General features: G+C 57.5%; 1 protein-coding gene across 1 annotated transcript in view; it reads right to left on the bottom strand.

Annotated features, from left to right (window-relative positions):
- LOC140411217 (solute carrier family 22 member 7-like) overlaps positions 1-23,759 on the bottom strand; it is a 594,055-nt gene that overhangs the window by 533,907 nt on the left and 36,389 nt on the right. Inside the window, exon 3 of the mRNA XM_072500322.1 lies at positions 13,699-13,853. Coding sequence (XP_072356423.1) covers positions 13,699-13,853 — 155 coding nt within the window. The remainder of the gene's footprint in view (positions 1-13,698; positions 13,854-23,759) is intronic.

The following is a 23,759-nucleotide window of genomic DNA, read 5'->3' on the forward strand; positions in this document are numbered from 1 at the left end:
TCTCTCTCTAGCTGGTCTCTCTCTCTCCCTGGTCTCTCTCTCCCTGGTCACTCTCTACCTGGTCTCTCTCTCGCTGGTCACTCTCTCCCTGGTCTGTCTCTCCGTGGTCACTCTCTCCCTGATCTCTCTCTCTCTGGTCTCCCTCTCCCTGGTCTCTCTCTCTCTGGTCTCTCTCTCCCTGGACACTCTCCCCCTGGTCTCTCTCTCCCTGGTCACTCTATCCTTGGTCTCTCTCTCCCTGGTCACTCTCTCCCTGGTCACTCTCTCCCTGGTCTCTCTCTCCCTGGTCTCTCTCTCCCTGGTCACCCTCTCTCTGGTATCTCTCTCTCTGGTCTCTCTCTGCCTGGTCTCTCTCTCTCCCTGGTCTCTCTCTCTCTCTCCCTGATCACTCTCTCTCTGGTCACTCTCGCTCTGGTCTCTCACTCCCTGGTCTCTCTCTCCCTGGTCTCTCTCTCCCTGGTCTCTCTCTCCCTGGTCACCCTCTCTCTGGTATCTCTCTCTCTGGTCTCTCTCTCCCTGGTCTCTCTCTCCCTGGTCTCTCTCTCCCTGGTCTCTCTCTCCCTGGTCACTCTCTCCCAGGTCTATCCCTCCCTTGTCACTCTCTCTCTGTTCTCTCTCTCCCTGGTCTCTCTCTCTCCCTGGTCTCTCTCTCCCTCATCTGTCTCTCCCTGGTCCCTCTCTCCCTGGTCACGCTCTCTCTGGTCTCTCTCTCTCTGGTCTCTCTCACCCTGGTCTCTCTCTCCCTGGTCTCTCTCTCTCTCTCCCTGGTCACTCTCTCTCTGGTCACTCACGCTCTGGTCTCTCTCTCCCTGGTCTCCCTCTCTCGCTGGTCACTCTCTCCCTGGTCTCTCTCCCTGGTCTCTCTCTCCCTGGTCACCCTCTCTCTGGTCTCTCTCTCCATGGTCTCTCTTTCCCTGATCACTCTCTCCCTGGTCACTCTCTCTCTGGTCTCTCCCGAGTCTCTCTCTCTCGCTCCCTGGTCACTCTCCCCCTGGTCTCTCTCTCCCTGATCTCTCTCTCCCTGGTAACTCTCTCCCTGATCACTCCCCCCCTGGTCACTCTCTCTCTTGTCTGTCTCTCCCTGGTCTCTCTCTCTCCCTGGTCTCTCTCTCCCTGGTCACTCGCTCCCTGGCCTCTCTCTCTCCCTGGTCTTTCTCTCCCTGGTCACTCTCTCCCTGGTCACTCTCTCCCTGGTCACTCTCTCCCTGGTCTCTCTCTCGCTGGTCACTCTCTCCCTGGTCACTCTCTCCCTGGTCTCTCTCTCCCTGGTCACTCTCTCCCTGGTCTCTCTCTCCCTGGTCACTCTCTCCCTGGTCTCTCTCTCTCCCTGGTCTCTCTCTCCCTGGACACTCTCCCCCTGGTTTTTCTCTCCCTGGTCACTCTCTCCCTGGTCTCTCTCTCCCTGGTCACTCTCTCCTTCGTCACTCTTTCCCTGGTCTCTCTCTCTCCCTGTTCTCTCTCTCCCTGGTCACTCTCTCTCTGATCTCTCTCTCGCTGGTCACTCTCTCCCTGGTCACTCACTCTCTGGTCTGTCTCTCCGTGCTCACTCTCTCCCTGGTCTCTCTCTCCCTGGTCACTCTCTCCCTGGTCTCTCTCTCCCTGGTCACTCTCTCCCTGGTCACTCACTCCCTGGTCACTCTCTCCCTGGTCTCTCTCTCCCTGGTCTCTCTCTCCCTGGTCACTCTCTCCCTGGTCTCTCTCTCCCTGGTCACTCTCTCCCTGGTCACTCTCTCCCTGGTCACTCTCTCCCTGGTCACTCTCTCCCGGGTCACTCTCTCCCTGGTCTCTCTCTCTAGCTGGTCTCTCTCCCTGGTCTCTCTCTCCCTGGTCACTCTCTACCTGGTCTCTCTCTCGCTGGTCACTCTCTCCCTGGTCTGTCTCTCCGTGGTCACTCTCTCCCTGATCTCTCTCTCTCTGGTCTCCCTCTCCCTGGTCTCTCTCTCTCTGGTCTCTCTCTCCCTGGACACTCTCCCCCTGGTCTCTCTCTCCCTGGTCACTCTATCCTTGGTCTCTCTCTCCCTGGTCACTCTCTCCCTGGTCACTCTCTCCCTGGTCTCTCTCTCCCTGGTCTCTCTCTCCCTGGTCACCCTCTCTCTGGTATCTCTCTCTCTGGTCTCTCTCTGCCTGGTCTCTCTCTCTCCCTGGTCTCTCTCTCTCTCTCCCTGATCACTCTCTCTCTGGTCACTCTCGCTCTGGTCTCTCACTCCCTGGTCTCTCTCTCCCTGGTCTCTCTCTCCCTGGTCTCTCTCTCCCTGGTCACCCTCTCTCTGGTATCTCTCTCTCTGGTCTCTCTCTCCCTGGTCTCTCTCTCCCTGGTCTCTCTCTCCCTGGTCTCTCTCTCCCTGGTCACTCTCTCCCAGGTCTATCCCTCCCTTGTCACTCTCTCTCTGTTCTCTCTCTCCCTGGTCTCTCTCTCTCCCTGGTCTCTCTCTCCCTCATCTGTCTCTCCCTGGTCCCTCTCTCCCTGGTCACGCTCTCTCTGGTCTCTCTCTCTCTGGTCTCTCTCACCCTGGTCTCTCTCTCCCTGGTCTCTCTCTCTCTCTCCCTGGTCACTCTCTCTCTGGTCACTCACGCTCTGGTCTCTCTCTCCCTGGTCTCCCTCTCTCGCTGGTCACTCTCTCCCTGGTCTCTCTCCCTGGTCTCTCTCTCCCTGGTCACCCTCTCTCTGGTATCTCTCTCTCTGGTCTCCCTCTCCCTGGTCTCTCTCTCCCTGGTCTCTCTCTCTCTCTCCCTGGTCACTCTCTCTCTGGTCACTATCTCCCTGGTCTCTCTCCCTGGTCTCTCTCTCCCTGGTCACCCTCTCTCTGGTATCTCTCTCTCTGGTCTCCCTCTCCCTGGTCACTCACTCTCTGGTCTCTCTCTCCCTGGTCTCTCTCTCCCTGGTCTCTCTCTCCCTAGTCTCTCTCTCCCTGGTCTCTCTCTCCCGGGTCTCTCTCTCTCACTGGTCACTCTCTCCCTGGTCTCTCTCTCCCTGGTCACCCTCTCTCTGGTATCTCTCTCTCTGGTCTCTCTCACCCTGGTCTCTCTCTCCCTGGCCTCTCTCTCTCTCTCTCTGGTCACTCTCGCTCTGGTCACTCTCGCTCTGGTCTCTCTCTCCCTGGTCTCTCTCTCTCTGGTTCTCTCTCCCTGGTCTCTCTCTCCCTGGTCTCTCTCTCCCTGGACTCTCTCTCCCTGATCACTCTCTCCCTGGTCACTCTCTCTCTGGTCTCTCTCTCTCTCCCGAGTCTCTCTCTCTCGCTCCCTGGTCACTCTCTCCCTGGTCTCTCTCTCTCCCTGGTCTCTCTCTCCCTGGTCACTCTCTCCCTGGTCACTCACTCCCTGGTCTCTCTCACCCTGGTCTCTCTCTCCCTGGTCACTCTCTCTCTCTCCCTGGTCACTCTCTCCCTGGTCTCTCTCTCCCTGGTCACTCTCTCTCTGGTCACTCTCTCTCTTGTCTGTCTCTCCGTGGTCACTCTCTCCCTGGTCTCTCTCTCCCTGGTCACTCGCTCCCTGGTCACTCTCTCTCTGGTCTCTCTCTCCCTGGTCCATCTCTCCCTGGTCTCTCTCTCTCTGGTCTCTCTCTCCCTGGTCTCTCTCTCTCTGGTCTCTCTCTCCCTGGACACTCTCCCCCTGGTTTTTCTCGCCCTGGTCACTCTCTCCCTGGTCTCTCTCTCCCTGGTCACTCTCTCCTTCGTCACTCTCTCCCTGGTCTCTCTCTCTCCCTGTTCTCTCTCTCCCTGGTCACTCTCTCTCTGATCTCTCTCTCGCTGGTCACTCTCTCCCTGGTCACTCACTCTCTGGTCTGTCTCTCCGTGCTCACTCTCTCCCTGGTCTCTCTCTCCCTGGTCACTCTCTCCCTGGTCTCTCTCTCCCTGGTCACTCACTCCCTGGTCACTCTCTCCCTGGTCTCTCTCTCCCTGGTCTCTCTCTCCCTGGTCACTCTCTCCCTGGTCTCTCTCTCCCTGGTCACTCTCTCCCTGGTCAGTCTCTCCCTGGTCACTCTCTCCCTGGTCACTCTCTCCCGGGTCACTCTCTCCCTGGTCTCTCTCTCTAGCTGGTTTCTCTCTCTCCCTGGTCTCTCTCTCCCTGGTCACTCTCTACCTGGTCTCTCTCTCGCTGGTCTCTCTCTCCCTGGTCTCTCTCTCCCTGGTCACTCTCGCCCTGGTCCCTCGCTCCCTGGTCTCTCGCTCCCTGGTCTCTCTCTCCCTGGTCACTCTCTCCCTGGTCATTCTCTCCCTGGTCTCTCTCTCCCTGGTCTCTCTCTCTCTGGTTCTCTCTCCCTGGTCTCTCTCTCCCTAGTCTCTCTCTCCCTGGTCTCTCTCTCCCTGGTTTCTCTCTCTGGTCTCTCTCTCCCTGGTCACTCTCACCCTGGTCACTCTCTCCCTGGTCACTCACTCCCTGGTCACTCTCTCCCTGGTCACTCTCTCCCTGGTCTCTCTCTCCCTGGCCTCTCTCTCCCTGGACACTCTCTCTCTGGTCTCTCTCTCCCTGTTTACTCTCTCCCAGGTCACTCTCTCCCTGGTCTCTCTCTCCCTGGTCACTCTCTCCCTGGTCACTCTCTCCCTGGTCTCGCCCTCTCCCTGGTCTCTCTCTCCCTGGTCACTCTCTCCCTGGTCACTCTCTCTCTGGTCTCTCTCTCCCTGGTCAATCTCTCCCTGGTCTCTCTCTCTCTGGTCTCTCTCTCCCTGGTCTCTCTCTCCCTGGTCTCTCTCTCCCCTCCCTGGTCTCTCTATCCCTGGCCTCTCTCACCCTGGTTCCTCTCTCCCTGGTCTCTCTCTCCTTGGTCAATCTTTCCCTGGTCTCTCTCTCTGGTCTCTCTCTCCCTGGTCACTCTCTCCCTCGTCTCTCTCTCCCTGGTCTCTCTCTCCCTGGTCTCTCTCTCTCTGGTTCTCTCTCCCTGGTCTCTCTCTCCCTGGTTTCTCTCTCCCTGGTCTCTCCCTGATCACTCTCTCCCTGGTCACTCTCTCTCTGGTCTCTCTCTCTCCCTAGTCTCTCTCTCTCGCTCCCTGGTCACTCTCTCCCTGGTCTCTCTCTCTTCATGGTCTCTCTCTCCCTGGTCACTCTCTCCCTGGTCACTCACTCCCTGGTCTCTCTCACCCTGGTCTCTCTCTCCCTGGTCACTCTCTCTCTCTCCCTGGTCACTCTCTCCCTGGTCTCTCTCTCCCTGGTCACTCTCTCTCTGGTCACTCTCTCTCTGGTCTGTCTCTCCGTGGTCACTATCTCCCTGGTCACTCTCTCTCTGGTCACTCTCTCCCTGGTCTCTCTGTCCCTGGTCACTCTCTCCCTGGTCTCTCTCTCCCTGGTCAATCTCTCTCTGGTCACTCTCTCTCTGGTCTGTCTCTCCGTGGTCACTCTCTCCCTGGTCACTCTCTCTCTGGTCTCTCTCTCTCCCTGGTCTCTCTCTCCCTGGTCACTCGCTCCCTGGTCACTCTCTCTCTGGTCTTTCTCTCCCTGGTCACTCGCTCCCTATTCACTCTCTCTCTGGTCTCTCTCTCTCCCTGGTCTCTCTCTCCCTGGTCACTCGCTCCCTGGTCACTCTCTCTCTGGTCTCTCTCTCCCTGGTCACTCGCTCCCTGGTCTCTCTCTCTGGTCTCTCTCTCTCCCTGGTCTCTCTCTCCCTGGTCACTCTCTCCCTGGTCACTCTCTCCCTGGTCTCTCTCTCCCTGGTCACACTCTCCCTGGTCACTCTCCCCGTGGTCACTCTCTCCCTGGTCACTCTCTCCCTGGTCTCTCTCTCCCTGGTCACTCTCCCCCTGGTCACTCTCTCCCTGGTCACTCTCTCCCTGGTCTCTCTCTCTCTGGTCTCTCTCTCTCCCTGGTCTCTCTCTCCCTGGTCACTCGCTCCCTGGTCACTCTCTCTCTGGTCTCTCTCTCCCTGGTCACTCGCTCCCTGGTCACTCTCTCCCTCGTCTCTCTCTCGCTGGTCACTCTCTCTCTGGTCACTCTCTCTCTGGTCACTCTCTCCCTGGTCTCTCTCTCTCTGGTCACTCTCTCCCTGGTCACTCTCTCCCTGGTCTCTCTCTCTCTTGTCTCTCTCTCTCCCTGGTCTCTCTCTCCCTGGTCTCTCTCTCCCTGGTCACTCGCTCCCTGGTCACTCTCCGCCTGGTCTCTCTCTCCCTGGTCTCTCTCTCCCTGGTCTCTCTCTCTCTCTGGTCACTCTCTCTGGTCTCTCTCTCCCTGGTCACTCGCTCCCTGGTCACTCTCCCCCTGGTCTCTCTCTCCCTGGTCTCTCTCTCCCTGGTCACTCTCTCTCTGGTCACTCTCTCCTTGGTCACTCTCTCCTTGGTCACTCTCTCTCTGGTCACTCTCTCTCTGGTCACTCTCTTCCTGGTCACTCTCTCCCTGGTCTCTCTCTCTCTGGTCTCTCTCTCTCCCTGGTCTCTCTCTCCCTGGTCACTCGCTCCCTGGTCACTCTCCCCCTGGTCTCTCTCTCCCTGGTCTCTCTCTCCCTGGTCTCTCTCTCTCTCTGGTCCCTCTCTCTGGTCTCTCTCTCCCTGGTCACTCGCTCCCTGGTCACTCTCCCCCTGGTCTCTCTCTCCCTGGTCTCTCTCTCCCTGGTCACTCTCTCCCTGGTCTCTCTCTCCCTGGTCTCTCTCTCCCTGGTCACTCTCTCCCTGATCTCTCTCTCCCTGGTCACTCGCTCTCCCTGGCCACTCTCTCCCTGGTCACTCTCTCCCTGGTCTCTCTCTCCCTGGTCACTCTCTCCCTGGTCTCTCTCTCTCCCTGGTCTCTCTCTCTCCCTGGTCACTCTCTCCCTGATCTCTCTCTCCCTGGTCACTCTCTCCCTGGTCTCTCTCTCTCCCTGGCCACTCTCTCCCTGGTCACTCTCTCCCTGGTCTCTCTCTCTCCCTGGTCTCTCTCTCTCCCTGGTCACTCTCTCCCTGATCTCTCTCTCCCTGGTCACTCTCTCCCTGGTCTCTCTCTCTCCCTGGCCACTCTCTCCCTGGTCACTCTCTCCCTGGTCTCTCTCTCCCTGGTCACTCTCTCCCTGGTCACTCTCTCCCTGGTCACTCTCTCCCTGGTCACTCTCTCCCTGGTCTCTCTCTCCCTGGTCTCTCTCTCCCTGGTCACTCTCTCCCTGGTCTCTCTCTCCCTGGTCATTCTCTCCCTGGTCTCACTCTCCCTGGTCTCACTCTCCCTGGACACTCTCATCTGGTCTCCTCCTCCCTGGTCTCTCTCTCCCTGGTCATTCTCTCCCTGGTCTCTCTCTCTCCCTGGTCTCTCTCTCTCCCTGGTCTCTCTCTCCCTGGTCACTCTCGCCCTGGTCCCTCTCTCCCTGGTCTCTCTATCCCTGGTCTCTCTCACCCTGGTCCCAATCTCCCTGGTCACTCTCTCCCTGGTCTCTCTCTCCCTGGTCACTCTCGCCCTGGTCCCTCTCTCCCTCGTCTCTCGCTCCCTGGTCTCTCTCTCCCCTCACTGGACTCTCTATCCCTGGTCTCTCTCACCCTGGTCCCTCTCTCCCTGGTCTCTCTCTCCCTGGTCTCTCTCTCCCTGGTCTCTCTCTTCCTGGTCTCTCTCTCTCTGGTTCTCTCTCCCTGGTCTCTCTCTCCCTGGTCTCTCTCTCCCTGGTCTCTCTCTCTGGTCTCACTCTCCCTGGTCACTCTCACCCTGGTCACTCTCTCCCTGGTCACTCACTCCCTGGTCACTCTCTCCCTGGTCACTCTCTCCCTGGTCTCTCTCTCCCTGGCCTCTCTCTCCCTGGACACTCTCTCTCTGGTCTCTCTCTCCCTGTTTACTCTCTCCCAGGTCACTCTCTCCCTGGTCTCTCTCTCCCTGGTCTCTCTCTCCCTGGTCACTCTCTCCCTGGTCTCTCCCTCTCCCTGGTCTCTCTCTCCCTGGTCACTCTCTCCCTGGTCACTCTCTCTCTGGTCTCTCTCTCCCTGGTCAATCTCTCCCTGGTCTCTCTCTCTCTGGTCTCTCTCTCCCTGGTCTCTCTCTCCCTGGTCTCTCTCTCCCCTCCCTGGTCACTCTATCCCTGGCCTCTCTCACCCTGGTTCCTCTCTCCCTGGTCTCTCTCTCCTTGGTCAATCTTTCCCTGGTCTCTCTCTCTGGTCTCTCTCTCCCTGGTCACTCTCTCCCTGGTCTCTCTCTCCCTGGTCTCTCTCTCCCTGGTCTCTCTCTCTCTGGTTCTCTCTCCCTGGTCTCTCTCTCCCTGGTCTCTCTCTCCCTGGTCTCTCCCTGATCACTCTCTCCCTGGTCACTCTCTCTCTGGTCTCTCTCTCTCCCGAGTCTCTCTCTCTCGCTCACTGGTCACTCTCTCCCTGGTCTCTCTCTCTTCCTGGTCTCTCTCTCCCTGGTCACTCTCTCCCTGGTCACTCACTCCCTGGTCTCTCTCACCCTGGTCTCTCTCTCCCTGGTCACTCTCTCTCTCTCCCTGGTCACTCTCTCCCTGGTCTCTCTCTCCCTGGTCACTCTCTCTCTGGTCACTCTCTCTCTGGTCTGTCTCTCCGTGGTCACTCTCTCCCTGGTCACTCTCTCTCTGGTCACTCTCTCCCTGGTCTCTCTGTCCCTGGTCACTCTCTCCCTGGTCTCTCTCTCCCTGGTCACTCTCTCTCTGGTCACTCTCTCTCTGGACTGTCTCTCCGTGGTCACTCTCTCCCTGGTCACTCTCTCTCTGGTCTCTCTCTCTCCCTGGTCTCTCTCTCCCTGGTCACTCGCTCCCTGGTCACTCTCTCTCTGGTCTCTCTCTCCCTGGTCCATCTCTCCCTGGTCTCTCTCTCTCTGGTCTCTCTCTCCCTGGTCTCTCTCTCTCTGGTCTCTCTCTCCCTGGACACTATCCCCCTGGTTTTTCTCTCCCTGGTCACTCTCTCCCTGGTCTCTCTCTCCCTGGTCACTCTCTCCCTCGTCACTCTCTCCCTGGTCTCTCTCTCTCCCTGTTCTCTCTCTCCCTGGTCACTCTCTCTCTGATCTCTCTCTCGCTGGTCACTCTCTCCCTTGTCACTCACTCTCTGGTCTGTCTCTCCGTGCTCACTCTCTCCCTGGTCTCTCTCTCCCTGGTCTCTCTCTCCCTGGTCACTCACTCCCTGGTCACTCTCTCCCTGGTCACTCTCTCCCTGGTCACTCTCTCCCTGGTCTCTCTCTCCCTGGTCACACTCTCCCTGGTCACTCTCCCCCTGGTCACTCTCTCCCTGGTCTCTCTCTCCCTGGTCACTCTCCCCCTGGTCACTCTCTCCCTGGTCACGCTCTCCCTGGTCTCTCTCTCTCTGGTCTCTCTCTCTCCCTGGTCTCTCTCTCCCTGGTCACTCGCTCCCTGGTCACTCTCTCTCTGGTCTCTCTCTCCCTGGTCACTCGCTCCCTGGTCACTCTCTCCCTGGTCTCTCTCTCGCTGGTCACTCTCTCTCTGGTCACTCTCTCTCTGGTCACTCTCTCCCTGGTCTCTCTCTCTCTGGTCACTCTCTCCCTGGTCACTCTCTCTCTGGTCTCTCTCTCTCTGGTCTCTCTCTCTCCCTGGTCTCTCTCTCCCTGGTCTCTCTCTCCCTGGTCACTCGCTCCCTGGTCACTCTCCGCCTGGTCTCTCTCTCCCTGGTCTCTCTCTCCCTGGTCTCTCTCTCTCTCTGGTCACTCTCTATGGTCTCTCTCTCCCTGGTCACTCGCTCCCTGGTCACTCTCCCCCTGGTCTCTCTCTCCCTGGTCTCTCTCTCCCTGGTCACTCTCTCTCTGGTCACTCTCTCCTTGGTCTCTCTCTCGCTGGTCACTCTCTCTCTGGTCACTCTCTCTCTGGTCACTCTCTCTCTGGTCACTCTCTCCCTGGTCTCTCTCTCTCTGGTCTCTCTCTCTCCCTGGTCTCTCTCTCCCTGGTCACTCGCTCCCTGGTCACTCTCCCCCTGGTCTCTCTCTCCCTGGTCTCTCTCTCCCTGGTCGCTCTCTCTCTCTGGTCACTCTCTCTGGTCTCTCTCTCCCTGGTCACTCGCTCCCTGGTCACTCTCCCCCTGTTCTCTCTCTCCCTGGTCACTCTCTCCCTGGTCTCTCTCTCCCTGGTCTCTCTCTCCCTGGTCACTCTCTCCCTGATCTCTCTCTCCCTGGTCACTCGCTCTCCCTGGCCACTCTCTCACTGGTCACTCTCTCCCTGGTCTCTCTCTCCCTGGTCACTCACTCCCTGGTCACTCTCTCCCTGGTCTCTCTCTACCTGGTCTCTCTCTCCCTGGTCACTCTCTCCCTGGTCTCTCTCTCCCTGGTCTCTCTCTCCCTGGTCTCTCTCTCTCCCTGGTCTCTCTCTCCCTGGTCACTCTCTCCCTGGTCTCTCTCTCCCTGGTCTCTCTCTCTCCCTGATCACTCTCTCCCGGGTCACTCTCTCCCTGGTCTCTCTCTCTCCCTGGTCTCTCTCTCCCTGGTCACTCTCTACCTGGCCACTCTCTCCCTGGTCCCTCTCTCCCTGGTCTCTCTCTCCCAGGTCATTCTCTCCCTGGTCTCTCTCTCCCTGGTCACTCTCATCTGGTCTCCTCCTCCCTGGTCTCTCTCTCCCTGGTCATTCTCTCCCTGGTCTCTCTCTCCCTGGTCTCTCTCTCCCTGGTCTCTCTCTCCCTGGTCACTCTCGCCCTGGTCCCTCTCTCCCTGGTCTCTCGCTCCCTGGTCTCTCTCTCCCTGGTCTCTCTCTCCCCTCCCTGGTCTCTCTATCCCTGGTCTCTCTCACCCTGGTCCCTCTCTCCCTGGTCTCTCTCTCCTTGGTCAATCTTTCCCTGGTCTCTCTCTCTGGTCTCTCTCTCCCTGGTCACTCTCTCCCTGGTCTCTCTCTCCCTGGTCTCTCTCTCCCTGGTCTCTCTCTCTCTGGTTCTCTCTCCCTGGTCTCTCTCTCCCTGGTCTCTCTCTCCCTGGTCTCTCTCTCCCTGGTTTCTCTCTCTGGTCTCTCTCTCCCTGGTCACTCTCACCCTGGTCACTCTCTCCCTGGTCACTCACTCCCTGGTCACTCTCTCCCTGGTCACTCTCGCCCTGGTCTCTCTCTCCCTGGCCTCTCTCTCCCTGGACACTCTCTCTCTGGTCTCTCTCTCCCTGTTTACTCTCTCCCAGGTCACTCTCTCCCTGGTCTCTCTCTCCCTGGTCTCTCTCTCCCTGGTCACTCTCTCCCTGGTCACTCTCTCCCTGGTCACTCTCTCTCTGGTCTCTCTCTCCCAGGTCTCTCCCTCTCCCTGGTCTCTCTCTCCCTGGTCTCTCTCTCCCTGGTCTCTCCCTCTCCCTGGTCTCTCTCTCCCTGGTCACTCTCTCCCTGGTCACTCTCTCTCTGGTCTCTCTCTCCCAGGTCAATCTCTCCCTGGTCTCTCTCTCTCTGGTCAATCTTTCCCTGGTCTCTCTCTCTGGTCTCTCTCTCCCTGGTCACTCTCTCCCTGGTCTCTCTCTCCCTGGTCTCTCTCTCTCTGGTTCTCTCTCCCTGGTCTCTCTCTCCCTGGTCTCTCCCTGATCACTCTCTCCCTGGTCACTCTCTCCCTGGTCACTCTCTCTCTGGTCTCTCTCTCTCCCGAGTCTCTCTCTCTCGCTCCCTGGTCACTCTCTCCCTGGTCTCTCTCTCTCCCTGGTCTCTCTCTCCCTGGTCACTCTCTCCCTGGTCACTCACTCCCTGGTCTCTCTCACCCTGGTCTCTCTCTCCCTGGTCACTCTCTCTCTCTCCCTGGTCACTCTCTCCCTGGTCTCTCTCTCCCTGGTCACTCTCTCCCTGGTCTCTCTCTCCCTGGTCTCTCTCTCCCTGGTCACTCTCTCCCTGGTCTGTCTCTCCGTGCTCACTCTCTGCCTGGTCACTCTCTCCCTGGTCTCTCTCTCCCTGGTCTCTCTCTCCCTGGTCACTCACTCCCTGGTCACTCTCTCCCTGGTCTCTCTCTCCCTGGTCTCTCTCTCCCTGGTCACTCTCTCCCTGGTCTCTCTCTCCCTGGTCACTCTCTCCCTGGTCACTCTCTCCCTGGTCACTCTCTCCCTGGTCACTCTCTCCCGGGTCACTCTCTCCCTGGTCTCTCTCTCTCCCTGGTCTCTCTCTCCCTGGTCACTCTCTACCTGGTCACTCTCTCCCTGGCCCTCTCTCCCTGGTCACTCTCTCCCTGGTCTCTCTCTCCCTGGTCACTCTCTACCTGGTCACTCTCTCCCTGGTCCCTCTCTCCCTGGTCACTCTATCCCTGGTCACTCTCTACCTGGTCACTCTCTCCCTGGTCCCTCTCTCCCTGGTCTCTCTCTCCCTGGTCACTCTCTCCCTGGTCTCTCTCTCGCTGGTCACTCTCTCCCTGGTCTCTCTCTCTCTGGTCTCCCTCTCCCTGGTCTCTCTCTCTCTGGTCTCTCTCTCCCTGGACACTCTTCCCCTGGTCTCTCTCTCCCTGGTCACTCTCTCCCTGGTCTCTCTCTCCCTGGTCACTCTCTCCCTGGTCACTCTCTCCCTGGTCTCTCTCTCCCTGGTCTCTCTCTCCCTGGTCTCTCTCTCCCTTGTCTCTCTCTCCCTTGTCTCTCTCTCCCTGGTCACTCTCTCCCTGGTCACTCTCTCCGTGGTCTCTCTCTCCCTGGTCACTCTCTCCCTGGTCTCTCTCTCCCTGGTCACTCTCTCCCTGGTCACTCTCTCCCTGGTCACTCTCTCCCTGGTCTCTCTCTCTTGCTGGTCTCTCTCTCCCTGGTCACTCTCTCCCTGGTCACTCTCTACCTGGTCTCTCTCTCCCTGGTCTCTCTTTCCCTGATCACTCTCTCCCTGGTCACTCTCTCTCTGGTCTCTCTCTCTCCCGAGTCTCTCTCTCTCGCTCCCTGGTCACTCTCTCCCTGGTCTCTCTCTCCCTGGTCTCTCTCTCCCTGGTCACTCTCTCCCTGATCACTCCCTCCCTGGTCACTCTCTCTCTTGTCTGTCTCTCCCTGGTCTCTCTCTCTCCCGAGTCTCTCTCTCTCGCTCCCTGGTCACTCTCTCCCTGGTCTCTCTCTCCCTGGTCTCTCTCTCCCTGGTCTCTCTCTCCCTGATCACTCCCTCCCTGGTCACTCTCTCTCTTGTCTGTCTCTCCCTGGTCTCTCTCTCTCCCTGTTCTCTCTCTCCCTGGTCACTCGCTCCCTGGCCTCTCTCTCTCCCTGGTCTCTCTCTCCCTGGTCACTCTCTCCCTGGTCACTCTCTCCCTGGTCTCTCTCTCTCCCTGGTCTCTCTCTCTCCCTGGTCTCTCTCTCTCCCTGGTCTCTCTCTCCCTGATCACTCTCTCCCTGGTCACTCTCTCTCTGGTCTCTCTCTCTCGCTCCCTGGTCACTCTCTCCCTGGTCTCTCTCTCCCTGGTCTCTCTCTCCCTGGTCTCTCTCTCCCTGGTCACTCACTCCCTGGTCACTCTCTCCCTGGTCTCTCTCTCCCTGGTCTCTCTCTCCCTGGTCACTCTCTCCCTGGTCTCTCTCTCCCTGGTCTCTCTCTCCCTGGTCACTCTCTCCCTGGTCTCTCTCTCCCTGATCACTCTCTCCCTGGTCACTCTCTCCCTGGTCTCTCTCTCGCTGGTCTCTCTCTCCCTGGTCACTCTCTCCCTGGTCACTCACCCCCTGGTCTCTCTCTCTCTCTGGACACTCTATCTCTCTCACTCTCTCTCTCTCTCTCTGGCCTCTCTCTCTCTCCCTCTCTCTGGTTTCTCTCTCCCTCTGTTCGCTCTCTGTCACCCGATGTAGAGTTGGTCAGTCTCTGCCGTCCTGCAGGATTACTCTGTCGACACTGAGTTGGATTCTAGGCTGTCGCACTGCCTCAGTTGTTGGATGTAGTCAGCCGCACATTCATTGGTCATTCAGGTTTACGGTGCTCACTCAGAATGATGGAGATGATAGACATCCCAGTTAACCCCACACCACAGAGGAATCTGGTCACAGCAAACATCAGGTATGAGGTGGAGAAGGACGACAGCATTCCAAATAAAGCAGTGCACAGTAAAGCAAGCAGAAGCATTCTCCTGCGGCCAAACCTACAGGAATAAACAGAAGAGTTTGTGAGGCTCAGACCCAGGGGGCGCAATTCTCCACTCCCGCGCCGGTTGGGAGAATCGCCTGGGCCGCCAAAATTTCAGGGGACGCCGGTCCGACGCCCTCCCGCGATTCTCCCGAGCGGTGGGAACGGGCCGGTTCCAAAATGGCGATTCTCCGGCACCCCCGCTATTCTCAGGCCCGGATGGGCCGAGCGGCCAGGCCAAAACGGCGGGTTCCCCCCGGCGCCGTCCACACCTGGTCGCTGCCGTCGGGAACAGCGCGGGAACGCTGGGGGGGGGGGCGGCCTGCGGGGGTGGGGGGGGGGGATCCTGCACCGGGGGGTACCTCAAATGTGGGGTGGCCCGCGATCGGTGCCCACCGATCGTCGGGCCGTCCTCTCTGAAGGAGGACCTCCTTCCTTCCGTGGCCCCATCTTCTTGCGGGGCGGACTCGGAGAGGACGGCAACCACGCATGCGCGGGTGACGCCAGTTATGCGGCGCCGCCTTTACGCGGGCGACAAGGCCTGGCGCATGTAGATGACGCGGCCTCGATCCTGGGCCATTGTCGGGGCCTGAATCGTCAGGGATCGGGGCCGTTTCGCGCCGTCGTGGACCTCGACGGCGTTCGCGATAGCGTGGCCACTTCGGCGTGGGGGTGGAGAATCCCGCCCAGGACCTTTAACCCCAAACCAGCTACAGATCTCCGGCGAGATCATTGAGCTGTGATCCGGCCCTGGAGCTGATTCCTGGGGTAGACAGCTGGAATCCACAGGCCTGCTGTCATTAGCCAAGTTAGCTTAGTATCGCCATCGGATAAATGTTAGAAGGCATCATTAAAGATGTTAGAAAAGGGGATTTCAAGGTAATCGGGCAGAGTCAACATGGTTTTGTGAAAGGGAAATCAGGTTTGACCAGTTTATTGGAGTTCTGTGACAGAGTCACATGTGGGTAAAGGGGAACCGGTGGATGTGCTGTACTGAGATTTACAGAAGTCATTTGATAAGGTGCCACATCAAAAGTTATTGTGGGAAATAAAAGCTCTTGGTGTAGGGGGTAACATATTGACGTGGATTGAAGATTGGCTAGGTAACAGGAAAGAGAGCAGGGAGAAATGGGTCTTTCCTGGTCGGCAGGGTGTGATTAGTGGATCAGTGCTGGGTCCTCAACTTTTACAATTTATATAAATGACTTGGATGAAGGGCAGGGAGGTCTGGTTGTGAAATTGACTGACGACGCAAAGATAGGTAGGACAGTAAATTGTGAAGAGGACGTAAGGAGGCTACACAGGGACTTGGATCGATTCAGGGAGTTTGGATTTGGGGTTGGATTTGTTTGTTGTCACATGTACCGAGGTACAGTGAAAAGTATTTTTCTGCGAGCAGCTCAACAGATCATTAAGTACATGAGAAGAAAAGGGAATAAAAGAAAATACATAATAGGGCAACACAAGGTACACAATGTAACTACATAACACCGTCATCGGGTGAAGCATACAGGGTGTAGTGTTAATGAGGTCAGTCCATACCAGGGTCATTTAGGAGTCTGGTGACAGTGGGGAAGAAGCTGTTTTTGAGTCTGTTCGTGCGTGTTCTCAGACTTCTGTATCTCCTGCCCGATGGAAGAAGTTGGAAGAGTGAGTCAATACTGAGGGAGTGCCGCACTGTCAGAGGGTCAGTATTGAGAGAGTGCTGCACTGTCAGAGGGTCAGTACTGAGGGAGAGCCGCACTGTCAGAGGGTCAGTACTGAGGGAGTGCCGCACTGTCAGAGGGTCAGTACTGAGGGAGTGCTGCACTGTCAGATTGTCAGTACTGAGGGAGTGCCGCACTGTCAGAGGGTCAGTATTGAGAGAGTGCTGCACTGTCAGAGGGTCAGTACTGAGGGAGTGCCGCACTGTCAGAGGGTCAGTACTGAGGGAGTGCTGCACTGTCAGAGGGTCAGTACTGAGGGAGTGCTGCACTGTCAGAGGGTCAGTACTGAGGGAGTGCCGCACTGTCAGAGGGTCAGTACTGAAGGAGTGCCGCACTGTCAGAGGGTCAGTACTGAAGGAGTACCGCACTGTCAGAGGGTCAGTACTGAAGGAGTGCCGCACTGTCAGAGGGTCAGTACTGAAGGAGTGCCGCACTGTCAGAGGGTCAGTACTGAGGGAGTGCCGCACTGTCAGAGGGTCAGTACTGAAGGAGTGCCGCACTGTCAGAGGGTCAGTATTGAGGGAGTGCTGCACTGTCAGAGGGTCAGTACTGAGGGAGTGCCGCACTGTCAGAGGGTCAGTACTGAAGGAGTGCTGCACTGTCAGAGGGTCAGTACTGAGGGAGCGCCTCAAATGTGGGGTGGCCCGCGATCGGTGCCCACCGATCGTCGGGCCGTCCTCTCTGAAGGAGGACCTCCTTCCTTCCGCGGCCCCATCTTCTTGCGGGGCGGACTCGGAGAGGACAGCAACCACGCATGCGCGTGGGACGCCAGTTATGCGGCGCCGCCTTTACGCGGCGACAAGGCCTGGCGCATGTAGATGACGCGGCCTCGATCCTAACCCATTGTCGGGGCCCACTGACGATTCCCAGGAAAGCCTGGGAACTACAGACCGGTGAGCCTAACGTCTGTAGTAGGTAAGTTGCTAGAAGGTATTCTGAGAGACAGGATCTACAAGCATTTAGAGAGGCAAGGACTGATTCGGGGCAGTCAGCATGGCTTTTTGCGTGGAAAATCATGTCTCACAAATTTGATTGAGTTTTTTGAGGGAGTGACCAAGAAGGTAGATGAGGGCAGTGCAGTAGACGTTGTCTACATGGACTTTAGCAAAGCCTTTGACAAGGTACCGCATGGTAGGTTGTTGCAGAAGGTTAAAGCTCACGGGATCCAGGGTGAGGTTGCCAATTGGATTCAAAATTGGCTGGACGACAGAAGGCAGAGGGTGGTTGTAGAGGGTTGTTTTTCAAACTGGAGGCCTGTGACCAGTGGTGTGCCTCAGGGATCGGTGCTGGGTCCACTGTTATTTGTGATTTATATTAATGACTTGGATGAGAATTTAGGAGGCATGGTTAGTAAGTTTGCAGATGACACCAAGATTGGTGGCACAGTGGATAGTGAAGAAGGTTATCTAGGATTGCAACGGGATCTTGATCAATTAGGCCAGTGGGCCGACGAATGGCAGATGGAGTTTAATTTAGATAAATGTGAGGTGATGCATTTTGGCAGATCGAATCAGGCCAGGACCTACTCAGTTAATGGTATGGCGTTGGGGAGAGTTATAGAACAAAGAGATCTAGGAGTACAGGTTCATAGCTCCTTGAAGGTGGAGTCGCAGGTGGACAGGGTGGTGAAGAAGGCATTCGGCATGCTTGGTTTCATTGGTCTGAACATTGAATACAGGAGTTGGGACGTCTTGTTGAAGTTGTACAAGATATTGGTACGGCCACACTTGGAATACTGTGTGCAGTTCTGGTCACCCTATTATAGAAAGGATATTATTAAACTAGAAAGAGTGCAGAAAAGATTTACTAGGATGTTGCCGGGACTTGATGGTTTGAGTTATAAGGCTGGATAGACTGGGACTTTTTTCCCTGGAGCGTAGGAGGCTTAGGGGTGATCTTATAGAGGTCTATAAAATAATGAGGGGCATAGATAAGGTAGATAGTCAACATCTTTTCCCAAAGGTAGGGGAGTCTAAAACTAGAGGGCATAGGTTTAAGGTGAGAGGGGAGAGATTCAGAAGGGCCCAGAGGGGCAATTTCTTCACTCAGAGGGTAGTGAGTGTCTGGAATGGGCTGCCAGAGGTAGTAGTAGAGGCGGGTACAATTGTGTCTTATAAAAAGCATTTAGATGGTTACATGGGTAAGATGGGTATAGAGGGTTATGGGCCAAGTGCGGCAACTGGGACTAGCTTAATGGTAAAAACTGGGCGGCATGGACTGGTTGGGCCGAAGGGCCTGTTTCCATGCTGTAAACTTCTATGATTCTATGTCGGAGGGTCAGTACTGAGGGAGAGCCGCACTGTCAGAGGGTCAGTACTGAGGGAGTGCTGCACTGTCAGAGGGTCAGTACTGAGGGAGTGCTGCACTGTCAGAGGGTCAGTACTGAGGGAGTGCCGCACTGTCAGAGGGTCTGTACTCAGGGAGTGCCGCACTGTCAGAGAGTCAGTACTGAGGGAGTGCCGCACTCTCAGAGGGTCAGTACTGAGGGAGTGCCGCACTGTCAGAGGGTCAGTACTGAGGGAGTGCTGCACTGTCAGAGGGTCAGTACTGAGGGAGTGCCGCACTGTCAGAGGGTCACTCCTGAGGGAACACTGCACTGTCAGAAGGACAGTGCTGAGGGAGTGCTGCACTGTCAGAGGGTCAGTACTGACGGTGTGCCGCACTGTCAGAGAGTCAGTACTGAGGGAGACCTGCACTGTCAGAGGGTCAGTACTGAGGGAGTCCCGCACTGTCAGAGGGTCAGTACTGAGGGAGTGCCGCACTGTCAGAGGGTCAGTACTGAGGGAACGCTGCACTGTCAGAGGGTCAGTACTGAGGGAGTGCCGCACTGTCAGAGGGTCAGTACTGAGTGAGTGCTGCACTGTCAGAGGGACAGTACTGAGGGAACGCTGCACTGTCAGAGGGTCAGTACTGAGGGAGTGCCGTACTGTCAGAGGGTCAGTACTGAGGGAGTGCCGCACTGTCAGAGGGTCAGTACTGAGGGAGTGCCGCACTGTCAGAGGGTCAGTACTGAGGGAGCGCTGCACTATCAGAGGGTCAGTACTGAGGGAGTGCTGCACTGTCAGAGGGTAAATACTGAGGGAGTGCTGCACTGTCAGAGGGTCAGTACTGAGTGAGTGCTGCACTGTCAGTGGGTCAGTACTGAGGGAGTGCCATACTGTCAGAGGGTCAGTACTGAGGGAGTGCCGCACTGTCAGAGGGTCAGTACTGAGGGAACGCTGCACTGTCAGAGGGTCAGTACTGAGGGAGTGCCGCACTGTCAGAGGGTCAGTACTGAGGGAGTGCTGCACTGTCAGAGGGTCAGTACTGAGGGAGTGCTGCACTGTCAGAGGGTCAATACTGAGTGAGTGCTGCACTGTCAGAGGGTCAGTACTGAGGGAGTGCTGCACTGTCAGAGGGTCAGTACTGAGGGAGTGCTGCACTGTCAGAGGGTCAATACTGAGTGAGTGCTGCACTGTCAGAGGGTCAGTACTGAGGGAGTGCTGCACTGTCAGAGGGTCAGTACTGAGGGAGTGCTGCACTGTCAGAGGGTCAGTATTGAGGGAGTGCTGCACTGTCAGAGGGTCAGTACTGAGGGAGTGCTGCACTGTCGGAGGGTGAGGACTGAGGGAGTGCCGCACTGTCAGAGGGTCAGTACTGAGGGAACGCTGCACTGTCAGAGGGTCTGTACTGAGGGAGTGCTGCACTGTCAGAAGGTCAGTACTGAGGGTGTGCCGCACTGTCAGAGGGTCAGTACTGAGGGAGTGCCGCACTGTCAGAGGGTCAGTACTGAGGGAGTGCCGCACTGTCAGAGGGTCAGTACTGAGGGAGTGCCGCACTGTCAGAGGGTCAGTACTGAGGGAGTGCTGCACTGTCAGAGGGTCAGTACTGAGGGAGTGCCGCACTGTCAGAGGGTCAGTACTGAGGGAGTGCCGCACTGTCAGAGGGTCAGTACTGAGGGAGTGCCGCACTGTCAGAGGGTCAGTACTGAGGGAGTGCTGCACTGTCAGAGGGTCTGTACTGAGGGAGTGCTGCACTGTCAGAAGGTCAGTACTGAGGGTGTGCCGCACTGTCAGAGGGTCAGTACTGAGGGAGTGCCGCACTGTCAGAGGGTCAGTACTGAGGGAGTGCTGCACTGTCAGAGGGTCAGTACTGAGGGAGTGCTGCACTGTCAGAGGGTCAGTACTGAGGGAGTGCTGCACTGTCAGAGGGTCAGTACTGAGGGAGTGCTGCACTGTCAGAGAGTCAGTACTGAGGGAGTGCCGCACTGTCAGAGGGTCAGTACTGAAGGAGTGCCGCACTGTCGGAGGGTCAGTACTGAGGGAGAGCCGCACTGTCAGAGGGTCAGTACTGAGGGAGTGCGGCACTGTCAGAGGGTCAGTACTGAGGGAGTGCTGCACTGTCAGAGGGTCAGTACTGAGGGAACGCTGCACTGTCAGAGGGTCAGTACTGAGGGAGTGCCGCACTGTCAGAGGGTCAGTACTGAGTGAGTGCTGCACTGTCAGAGGGACAGTACTGAGGGAACGCTGCACTGTCAGAGGGTCAGTACTGAGGGAGTGCCGTACTGTCAGAGGGTCAGTACTGAGGGAGTGCCGCACTGTCAGAGGGTCAGTACTGAGGGAGTGCCGCACTGTCAGAGGGTCAGTACTGAGGGAGCGCTGCACTATCAGAGGGTCAGTACTGAGGGAGTGCTGCACTGTCAGAGGGTAAATACTGAGGGAGTGCTGCACTGTCAGAGGGTCAGTACTGAGTGAGTGCTGCACTGTCAGTGGGTCAGTACTAAGGGAGTGCCATACTGTCAGAGGGTCAGTACTGAGGGAGTGCCGCACTGTCAGAGGGTCAGTACTGAGGGAACGCTGCACTGTCAGAGGGTCAGTACTGAGGGAGTGCCGCACTGTCAGAGGGTCAGTACTGAGGGAGTGCTGCACTGTCAGAGGGTCAGTACTGAGGGAGTGCTGCACTGTCAGAGGGTCAATACTGAGTGAGTGCTGCACTGTCAGAGGGTCAGAACTGAGGGAGTGCTGCACTGTCAGAGGGTCAATACTGAGTGAGTGCTGCACTGTCAGAGGGTCAATACTGAGTGAGTGCTGCACTGTCAGAGGGTCAGTACTGAGGGAGTGCTGCACTGTCAGAGGGTCAGTACTGAGGGAGTGCCGCACTGTCAGGGGGTCAGTACTGAGGGAGTGCTGCACTGTCAGAGGGTCAGTACTGAGGGAGCGCTGCACTGTCAGAGGGTCAGTACTGAGGGAGTGCTGCACTGTCAGAGGGTCAATACTGAGTGAGTGCTGCACTGTCAGAGGGTCAGTACTGAGGGAGTGCCGCACTGTCAGGGGGTCAGTATTGAGGGAGTGCTGCACTGTCAGAGGGTCAGTACTGAGGGAGTGCTGCACTGTCGGAGGGTGAGGACTGAGGGACTGCTGCACTGTCAGAGGGTCAGTACTGAGGGAGTGCCGCACTGTCAGAGGGTCAGTACTGAGGGAACGCTGCACTGTCAGAGGGTCTGTACTGAGGGAGTGCTGCACTGTCAGAAGGTCAGTACTGAGGGTGTGCCGCACTGTCAGAGGGTCAGTACTGAGGGAGTGCCGCACTGTCAGAGGGTCAGTACTGAGGGAGTGCCGCACTGTCAGAGGGTCAGTACTGAGGGAGTGCCGCACTGTCAGAGGGTCAGTACTGAGGGAGTGCTGCACTGTCAGAGGGTCAGTACTGAGGGAGTGCCGCACTGTCAAAGGGTCAGTACTGAGGGAGTGCCGCACTGTCAGAGGGTCAGTACTGAGGGAGTGCCGCACTGTCAGAGGGTCAGTACTGAGGGAGTGCTGCACTGTCAGAGGGTCTGTACTGAGGGAGTGCTGCACTGTCAGAAGGTTAGTACTGAGGGTGTGCCGCACTGTCAGAGGGTCAGTACTGAGGGAGTGCCGCTCTGTCAGAGGGTCAGTACTGAGGGAGTGCCGCACTGTCAGAGCGTCAGTACTGAGGGAGTGCCGCACTGTCAGAGGGTCAGTACTGAGGGAGTGCTGCACTGTCAGAGGGTCAGTACTGAGGGAGTGCTGCACTGTCAGAGGGTCAGTACTGAGGGAGTGCTGCACTGTCAGAGGGTCAGTACTGAGGGAGTGCTGCACTGTCAGAGAGTCAGTACTGAGGGAGTGCCGCACTGTCAGAGGGTCAATACTGAGTGAGTGCTGCACTGTCAGAGGGTCAGTACTGAGGGAGTGCCGCACTGTCAGGGGGTCAGTATTGAGGGAGTGCTGCACTGTCAGAGGGTCAGTACTGAGGGAGTGCTGCACTGTCGGAGGGTCAGTACTGAAGGAGTGCCGCACTGTCGCAGGGTCAGTACTGAGGGAGAGCCGCACTGTCAGAGGGTCAGTACTGAGGGAGTGCGGCACTGTCAGAGGGTCAGTACTGAGGGAGTGCTGCACTGTCAGAGGGTCAGTACTGAGGGAACGCTGCACTGTCAGAGGGTCAGTACTGAGGGAGTGCCGCACTGTCAGAGGGTCAGTACTGAGTGAGTGCAGCACTGTCAGAGGGACAGTACTGAGGGAACGCTGCACTGTCAGAGGGTCAGTACTGAGGGAGTGCCGTACTGTCAGAGGGTCAGTACTGAGGGAGTGCCGCACTGTCAGAGGGTCAGTACTGAGGGAGTGCCGCACTGTCAGAGGGTCAGTACTGAGGGAGCGCTGCACTATCAGAGGGTCAGTACTGAGGGAGAGCTGCACTGTCAGAGGGTAAATACTGAGGGAGTGCTGCACTGTCAGAGGGTCAGTACTGAGGGTGCGTTGCACTGTCAGAGAGTCAGTACTGAGGGAGTGCCGCACTGTCAGAGGGTCAGTATTGAGGGAGTGCTGCACTGTCAGAGGGTCAGTATTGAGGGAGTGCTGCACTGTCAGAGGGTCAGTACTGAGGGAGTGCTGCACTGTCAGAGGGTCAGTACTGAGGGAGTGCTGCACTGTCGGAGGGTGAGGACTGAGGGAGTGCCGCACTGTCAGAGGGTCAGTACTGAGGGAACGCTGCACTCTCAGAAGGTCAGTGCTGAGGGAGTGCTGCACTGTCAGAGGGTCAGTACTGAGGGAGTGCCGCACTGTCAGAGGGTCAGTACTGAGGGAGTGCTGCACTGTCAGAGGGTCTGTACTGAGGGAGTGCCGCACTGTCAGAGGGTCTGTACTGAGGAAGTGCCGCACTGTCAGAGGGTCAGTACTGAGGGAGTGCAGCACTGTCAGAGGGTCAGTACTGAGCGAGTGCTGCACTGTCAGAGAGTCAGTAATGAGGGAGCGCTGCACTGTCAGAGGGTCAGTACTGAGGGAGTGCCGCACTGTCAGAGGGTCACTACCGAAGGAGTGCAGCACTGTCAGAGGGTCAGTACTGAGGGACTGCTGCACTGTCAGAGAGTCAGTAATGAGGGAGCGCTGCACTGTCAGAGGGTCAGTACTGAGGGAGTGCCGCACTGTCAGAGGGTCAGTACTGAGGGAGTGCCGCTCTGTCAGAGGGTCAGTACTGAGGGAGTGCCGCTCTGTCAGAAGGTCAGTGCTGAGGGAGTGCTGCACTGACAGAGGGTCAGTACTGAGGGAGTGCTGCACTGTCAGAGGATCAGTACTGAGGGAGTGCTTCACTGTCAGAGGGTCAGTACTGAGAGAGTGCCGCACTGTCAGAGGGTCAGTACTGAGGGAGTGCTGCACTGTCAGAGGGTCAGTACTGAGGAACTGCGGCACTGTCAGCGGGTCAGTACTGAGTGAGTGCTGCACTGTCAGTGGGTCAGTACTGAGGGAGTGCCGCACTGTCAGAGGGTCAGTACTGAGGGAGTGGCGCACTGTCAGAGGGTCAGTACTGAGGGAGTGCCGCACTGTCAGAGGGTCAGTACTGAGGGAACGCTGCACTGTCAGAGGGTCAGTACTGAGGGAGTGCCGCACTGTCAGAGGGTCAGCACTGAGGGAGTGCCGTACTGTCAGAGGGTCAGTACTGAGGGAGTGGCGCACTGTCAGAAGGTCAGTACTGAGGGAGTGCCGCACTGTCAGAGGGTCAGTACTGAGGGAGCGCTGCACTGTCAGAGGGTCAGTACTGAGGGAGTGCCGCACTGTCAGAGGGTCAGTACTGAGGGAGTGCTGCACTGTCAGAGGGTCAGTACTGAGGGAGTGCTGCACTGTCAGAGGGTCAGTACTGAGGGAGTGCTGCACTGTCAGAGGGTCAGTACTGAGGGAGTGCTGCACTGTCAGAGAGTCAGTACTGAGGGAGTGCCGCACTGTCAGAGG

Source organism: Scyliorhinus torazame, chromosome 4, assembly GCF_047496885.1.
Source record: "Scyliorhinus torazame isolate Kashiwa2021f chromosome 4, sScyTor2.1, whole genome shotgun sequence".
Lineage (NCBI taxonomy): Eukaryota > Metazoa > Chordata > Chondrichthyes > Carcharhiniformes > Scyliorhinidae > Scyliorhinus > Scyliorhinus torazame.